At 37.8% G+C, this 7,839-nt stretch overlaps 1 protein-coding gene across 1 annotated transcript; it reads right to left on the bottom strand.

Moving 5' to 3' along the window:
• Positions 1 to 2,417: 2,417 nt before the first annotated feature.
• On the bottom strand, positions 2,418 to 7,611 carry LOC123870048 (histone-lysine N-trimethyltransferase SMYD5). The gene is made up of 7 exons (XM_045913211.1): positions 7,447 to 7,611; positions 7,229 to 7,356; positions 6,106 to 6,342; positions 4,679 to 4,916; positions 3,848 to 4,025; positions 3,490 to 3,704; positions 2,418 to 3,005 (listed from the first exon to the last, which is right to left on the bottom strand). The coding sequence occupies exons 1-7, from the start codon at positions 7,483 to 7,485 to the stop codon at positions 2,886 to 2,888; spliced, it is 1,155 nt and encodes a 384-aa protein (XP_045769167.1). The 5' UTR covers positions 7,486 to 7,611; the 3' UTR covers positions 2,418 to 2,885.
• Between the last annotated feature and the right edge of the window lie 228 nt (positions 7,612 to 7,839).

Raw genomic sequence — 7,839 nt, 5'->3', positions numbered from 1 at the left:
AATTTAGAATTTAAAATTATCAAGAACTTGTCTATATAATGTACTGAAAAATGGTTTGCTTGCGGCACATACCATAGCACCATAGAGTGAATAGACACCTTCTAGGACCTAGGTAAACGCGTCCCATCTTAGACCACATCATCACTTTCCATCAGGTGTGATTGTGGTCAAGCGCTTACCTATAGTGAATAAAAAAAAAAAAAACTATCATGTATGTGGCTTGAGCGTACTATTATTATAATGATTTCATACAATTAGGCCGCATTATTTCGAACATTAAATTAGGCCGCACTTAACTTTTAGGCCTCTCACTAAAGTTTAAACCTGAAGCTTATTAACATGTTCCGGCGAGGTGCTTTAGTGTGGAAAGACATTTTCCATCACACTATTATCACACTAATATTATGAAGGCGAAAGTTGTGTGTATGGATGTGTATGTTTGTTACTCTTTCACGCAAAAACTACAGGACGGATTTGGCTGAAATTGAGAACAGAGGTAGATTATACCCTGGATTAACACATAGACTACTTTTTATCCTGGAAAATCAGAGTTTCCAAGGGATTTTTAAACACCTATATCCACGCGAACGAAGTCACGGGAATCAGCTGGTATTATAAATAATATATAATAACACGCACCGGAACGTAATGATAGCTCCCTAGCCAGGATTTATAGTACGTTGTAAATGTGCAGGACTGTGCCACAAGAGCACGAACAAGACAGGGAAGGGGTTTTCTGGTTGACTTCGGCTTTGACTTGCTATTGGCAACACTGCACCGCCAAAGATTTGGCGATCTGTACGAGACTGCTTAGAAAAAGATTAAAACTACCCTTTCCAGGTAGTGCACTTCGGTCCTAGTCTGCGTTATCAACTTGGGAATCATCATTTATCACCAGATGAAATTCTGGGATTCCGAGGGCTAACATATCATGAGATGAAAATCCCACATTTGCACCCCATGTCCCGTCCGTGCATAAGATACAAATGTACTGACTGTCCAGTTATCCCAGTTATTGGCACTGCCTAGCACATGTACGGTGTGAAATAAATCATGCCTTATCTATCCTAGCCTACTTTAAAATGGACCAAATTCTTATCGGCAGGAATATTACACGATAAATCAGCATAGCTTACATCTAATAGGATTTATCTAAGCCTTTAAGACATCTATAGTACGCGACAGATCGAGATGGCAATTGGGGAGGGAATGCCCTGCACACTCGCACAGCACCCGGTGCGGGGCGTCCCCCGCCTCATGCCCCGTTTGTCATCTTGACCTGTCACATACGTTATACATACAACTTCGCAAACAGAATTCTAGGTACAACACAATCTCTAAACCAAAGTGAAATGACAGCTCTAAATGTATTGCTATCACATTCATAATGCTCTATGTGGAAAAGGATAGCACTGGATTTAGACATGTCATTTAGTATAGTCTAAACTAAATTAAATCACAATACCAATAGAATTAGCCACATTTTCACTTGTTATTCTTGTATCAGCACTGCAAAGTGGATTTGGATGCAAAAGCAAAGGTACCTTATAGGTACACGTAACTGAGACGGTTCGTGTGTGTTGACGAGAAGGACCAACACAATGCCCGTTTGGCCTACACTTGATGATTTGCAGAGTGGCGAAACTAGATGTGATTCGTAAACGATGGTTACAGATTCCATTGACTTATAAATCATACAACTTATTTGGGAAGTTGTCTCAGTCGTGGTATAACTAGTTACATAATACGTCTTAGTATAAGGCCGTGTATCCACTATAAGCAGCGCGGGTCAAGGAGCCAGCGCTTTTACCCGCGGCAGCTTAAGATGGATGCGACGGGTCTGCCCGCGAAATTCAAATTTAATTTGGTCTTTTGCAATTGGTTTTAAGAAATTAGCTCTAGGATCGACTATAACTCACAAACTAGTCGATACAAGAGCTAATTTCTTAAACTGGACCCTTTCAAGTAAAGATTTTCATATAAACCTGTGAGGATGATACTGTTATTGGCGCAATTAAAGTGCCATAAGCCTACTTTGTCGTATTAGTGTACAAATTGCGAAAAACCAAATTTTTGAATTTCGCGGGCAGACCCGTCCCATGCCCCTTAAGTGGAGACACTGCCGTGACGCATCAAGTAAAGAGGCAAATCTCACAGTTATATTTTGTTCGCTTTTGGCACACAGAAATCTGAATCCAAACCAATGTTCTAAATTGGACAAGCAGACATATCCATTTGAGTAGCCTCAGTTTTTTTAAAGAATATTAATCATGTTAATCATGACTAATATTCCCCTTTACCCTCCAACTAAGTGTAAAGCTTGTGCTAGGAGTAGGTACAACAATAATGCAATAGGTGGGGTTTGATCTGCCAACCTTTCGCTTCTATTTGCATTTTAAATGGTTTCATTTAGACTACACATGAAAATGTTGTATGCAAAAAGGCTTTAAATATGTTATCCATTTATTGTAAAACATCCCTTAATTAAAATTTATTTAACTGTCCAACAATAGATAATATTTTGATATCCTATAAAATACCTGGAACTTGGTAAATGGGTGAAGCAAACATTCCACGAAAGAATGGTTATAATTTTTTAAGCAAATGCTTAATATGGGCATTATTACAGATAAGCAAAAATCAAAACAAAAGTATTAAATTTAATAACAATGATAAAACAGAATGTTCAAGTTCAATAAGTGACAAAATCTTTATTTCCCTGCTTAACATGTGTCAGTTTACATCAAGCCTCTCTCTCTCTTTCTATCACTTTACTTTCTGTTCACTTTGTGTTCACTTTCTATTCACTTCCTGTTCACTTTTCACTTCCACTTCACTCCAGTGTCTCAGAGGCCTAGCAGACACAGGGCGAGGAAGTTAGAGCATCAGTCATCCGCATCCTCCTCTTCTTCGCTCATGTCCTCCTCGCTGCTGCAGTCGGGCTCTGAGCCTTGCGCCACGCAGCGCTCGCACCAGCATATAAATAGGTAGTTCTCTGCTAACTCCTGGAATTACACAAAAACAAATGCTGAAAGACAGCAGGTGAGAAACACCTTAACCAACACAGCAGAACATCTAAAAAGGCTGTTTTAATGCCAAATGACGTATGGCTGGAAAGCAATTACGAGGTTTGTCAGAGTGGAGTGTGCTTGCCTTAGACAAAGCCTATTCACTCTTGCCTTTCCAGCAAGCTTTTTACTTTACATGGGTTTTGAAAGTGGAATTGAACTTTTCTTTTTGTGGTGGCTTGTAGTTTGTGGTGGTTTGGAATACTGATTTTACATTCTAGATTTTTATATTTTCAATTAATATTAAAATGTAAGATTATTGAAGAATCAAATCAGATTTGATATATAGATATGGAAATCTTCAAAAAGGAAATATATATTAAGCTGTCAGTCCCAGTTAATTTCCCTGCATCTGAGGCATCTGATAGCAGAATTAAAAATATTAAAAACTTTACTCATAACCTTAAATGAAATTATTTACCTTCTGCCTTGAATGCCTAGATCGCTGTAACGCACACTCATCAAGATAGCTGATAAATATTTCCTCTCCAGGAAGGATGGTTTTGATGGCTTTCAGTTCTATCCTGTGGTTGCCGTAGGGGAATGACGACTCAGCGTTTGGTGCACAGCTGTGGTTACAAGCACTTTGCAAGAGGAATAGTCCAGAACCTTCTGTGTTGAGGAATTGACCAGATTCTGTAAATAATAATAATTAGTTCAGTTCGTCTTGGGCTTATAAAAAACCAGTCAAGTGGGAGCCGTTAAAGCGCAACTTAGCTTCAATTGAGTAGCTCATTGGCACTCCGTAACATGAAAAACTAAAATAAATAAATACAAACCCTCTTCCACATACTGGTACAGCTGGTCAATAAACATGTCCAACTGTTGTTTCTCATCGTCCGACATTGTCAAGTTTGATACGGAATTGACCCATAGAGCCAGTGGACTTGTGCCAATGCCCTGCCCATTTGTTCCTACTAGAGCCATTAAAGAGCAGAAGCCTTCGGGCGTTAAGAACTGAAAAAAAATAAGAATTTTTTAATTATTAGTACTATATACACACTCTTGCAGAGTGGAACGAAGACTTTGTGTAGAACCATTTTTAGAGTTCTGTAGGACCAAGGAACCTGAACTGAGACTCCAACAAGGAACTGCAATACCAAGTAATAGTAAACTAGGAATCTTGTATGGTATGAATGTCTTGTGTAGTTTTGTCTAGTCTGTCTGCCCATGTAGGTTAGCCATTTTTAAAATCTACACTAATATTATAAACAGGTCGAGTTTGTTTTGTATGTAGGGGGCAATCACTAGAACTAGTGATCCAATTCTGAAAATTTTATCACTGATAGACTGATATTGCTGCACTCCTCCTCCTCCTCCTCCACCTCCTCCTGCGATTTCAATGACATGGATTTGGGTTTTTAAAAATCCCATGGGAACTCTTTGATTTTCTGGGATAAAAGTAACCTATGTCACTTTCCAGGTCTCTAACTATACACATACAAAAATCATGTCGATCCGTTGCTCTGTAGCAACGCGATTGAAGGACTAACCAACAAACAAACACAAAGTGTGTTTTTTTTATGAGTAGTAAGTATCCCCGAGTACTAAAGCCAATAAACATAATAATATCACACAGGTGAAGATGAGTGTAGAATAAAATATCATACCTCCTGTATATACTCCCCATTTATAACGCTGGCAGTTATCTCTCTGAGGGTGTTAATCTGACTTCTAAACTCGTCTCCAAGCAATTTGTGAACTAACTCAGCATCCTCGTTCACAGTTCTATGACAGAACTGTTTGATAGTAGCAGCGGCCGACTCAGGGTCCGAATGTTGCTGGATGTATGCCAGTATTCTTACTAGCAACATTACATTTGCTGTTTCTGGTGGGTAGTGGATTTGTCTGAAAATGCACATGATAAAATTTAAAAGATTGTGTTTCTTCTATGAAATCTTATAGGAAAAAGTATTAAGATCACAGATCAAAATCATTATTATCATCATCATCATTATCAATCCATCGCCAGCCTACTACTGAGTGCAATCTTCTCTCAGAATGAGTAGAGTTTAGGCTGCCATGTTTGCACAGTATGGATTGACAGACTTTGCAAAATTTAAAAAAAAAAAAAAAGAATATTAGCCATGCTAATCATAACTACTACTGCCCTTTCCCCTCCAATTAAGCGTAAAGGTGCCAACGCACCTTAGCTGCGCTGCGCTGCACTGCAGACCGCAGCACAGTGCGGCAAAATATTATTTCTATCATTTTGTATGGAGCATATCGCACTAAAGCGGCGCTGCCGCGCGTCGCGGCTGGAGAGAATGTTTAATTCAGCTGCAGTTCAGTTAAAGTGCGTGGGCACCTTAAAGCTTGTGCCAGGAGTGGGTACGACAATAGTGCAACGGGTGGGATTTGAACCGCCGACCTTTTGGAATTCAATCTGCTCTTCAACTTTTTAGCTATCAAGGCTCTTTGAGAACATTATACAAACTAGAACAGGACTTGATGATGATATCTTAATAGTGACATGCTGTTAAGTACTAACAATCTAGAATTATGAATACACAAAAGGAACACACAGATAATAAGACACACTCTAGCTGTTGAACTTTGGTGATAAGCTTACAGTTCCAACTTATAAATACGTACATCCCAGTTTTTTTTTTTAATTTTCAGCACTGTATAGAATTGGTCAAATACCATTTATATACAAGACCTAAAAATAGAGCTCACAATTAAAAGATAACATAAATAAACAAACTGGCAAATGCAAGTAGGACTTGCGTCTGAAGAGTTGAGTCACCATCGCACAAGAAATAACACTATTTAAGTAACTCTTTTTTATTTGCATGGTGGCTATTTTGTAATTTTTATTATTTATTGTTATACTGTCAATAGAAATACACATTCTGTGAAAATTTCAACTCTCTACCTGTTTCTCTTACTCTTTCTGTTTACAAGATACAACTCGCTAACAGACAGTCGAACATATTATAGATGGACAGTGAAGGCTTAGAAATAGGAACCCAGTTGCACCATTTGGGTATGAAACCCTGAAAAGTAAGAAAGAATCCAGTAAGGACTAACTTACTTCCATGTCTCCAATAACACATTAATAGGATGCTGCGTCTCACTCTGTATATAACACAATACTCTATGGTATTTGGCATAAGAGATCTCCTTACATTCCTCGGAACAATAGAGTATACCACATTGATTACAGCTCGTAATATTCAGAAGGTCTGTTTCAAAGCAATTTGAATGTGGTAAGACTATATCAGGCTTTGCTGAGAGACGTCTTACATTCTGTTCAGGGGTTTCTAGGGGCCTGAAAATGTATAAGAAAATCTTTTTAAAAATATGTTAGATCAATAAATTCTTCGCCCCAAAGTTCTTCAGGGACTCTCCCAATTGTGATGTATGTGGTAAAGTAGATAATGTTTTACACTTGCATGTGCTTGCAACTGTAATTTGAGAAAACCCCTAGCATAATTATTATTATGAACTAAATTTAAGTTTTACGAGTAATTGTATTTCAACTCTATTTTAGAAAATCTTTAGAGCGGTATAAAAATTTGTTAGCCAGTCTCTTGAATAGTAACAGTTTTAGGTTAAATCACAGTATGATTTTAATTTAGTGTACAATGATGGAGATGGCATAATATACATACAAAAGCTGCTTGAAAATATCACAGTGAAAAAGGTTGTTCAGATGATAGACTTTCTTATTTAGACTGTATTATTAAATTATTGGTTTAGTAACCTATAGCCTTGTTGCAAGTTTTTTTTTTTTAAGTTGCAGCACATATCAATAGTTTACATTGGATAAGCAATATTTATTTTCCCTGTCTACTTTGCCTGAAGGGGATAAAAATTAAAACTTTTCCCTGTCTTTATAACCTGCATAGGTGACAGACTTTGGAGGTCTGAATTTGGTCTTTCAGTTTCCTTAGTGTAGGTATGGAAAAACATGTGCAGCATCAGCCCCTGTTGTTATGTGATAATAACCATTACTTGACATTTTTTTAGAGTCGTAATTCTGAGCTCTGAGTTGTGGAATGTGGAAAGATCTAGGAGCAAACCAAATTAATATCCTAAGAAAATTCCTAAGAGCAAAATGGAAAGGGAGCATGATCCTCTGCAAAAAAGATTAGGACCCCTGAGAGAGATTTGTTTTCAGGAGTGAAAATTAGACAAAAAGTTTCTATACCTACCTCATGCAATGATCACACGCTAGATATCTATACGTGGCGTTCCACGCAAACTGACACGAAACTAAGGGATCCTCCGCCAAAATAACATCACCTTCATTGAACTGCTTCGTCGCAAACAGGCCCTTACCCTAAAAAGACAATGAAATTCACATAAGCCGCATTGCACTTATGAATGTGTTTCATAATGAAACTATAGAAGAAAACAACCCATTTCACACCTTTTTGCTGTTGGATATTCTTATTTCAAATCCTTCCATATTGTTGGTTTAACTATTCCCTAGTTACACTTCTTACTGTAAATGGGAATTATTTAATTATTTCAAAGGTTAGAATTAAAACAAGACGAAAGACGACTACACGAAAAAAATAGGAATTTTGTCGACTTGAAATGTCAAATGTCAATAGTGACAAATGTGTTAACTGTCAAATTTTGCAATGCGTTCAGAAATTGATCAGACTTCGTCTGTGTTGGTGTTAGCTGGCGGGCGTGCTCTGTCTTTTTGGAGTGTTTTTTTTTTTGTTAAAACTGACTGGAAAGCGTTCTAAGGGGGTGCCGTGCGTATGTCGACGAGCGCCGGCACAGACGGGGTCCATACTTGTATAGTTTAACT

Source organism: Maniola jurtina, chromosome 12 (genome assembly GCF_905333055.1).
Source record: "Maniola jurtina chromosome 12, ilManJurt1.1, whole genome shotgun sequence".
In the NCBI taxonomy this organism is placed as follows: Eukaryota; Metazoa; Arthropoda; class Insecta; order Lepidoptera; family Nymphalidae; genus Maniola; species Maniola jurtina.
The sequence above is the reverse complement of the archived record's forward strand: the minus strand, read 5'-3'. Positions and strand labels throughout refer to the sequence as shown.

What these genes read in the sequence shown, in the direction of transcription:
- LOC123870048 (XM_045913211.1), bottom strand. Translation starts at nt 7,485, where the DNA reads ATGGAAGGATTTGAAATAAGAATATCCAACAGCAAAAAG. An exon ending in GCGTGTGATCATTGCATGAG is followed by an intron (nt 6,343 to 7,228) that starts GTAGGTATAGAA and finishes ATACATTTTCAG; the next exon opens with GCCCCTAGAAACCCCTGAAC. An exon ending in GTGTTATTGGAGACATGGAA is followed by an intron (nt 4,917 to 6,105) that starts GTAAGTTAGTCC and finishes GTGCATTTTCAG; the next exon opens with ACAAATCCACTACCCACCAG.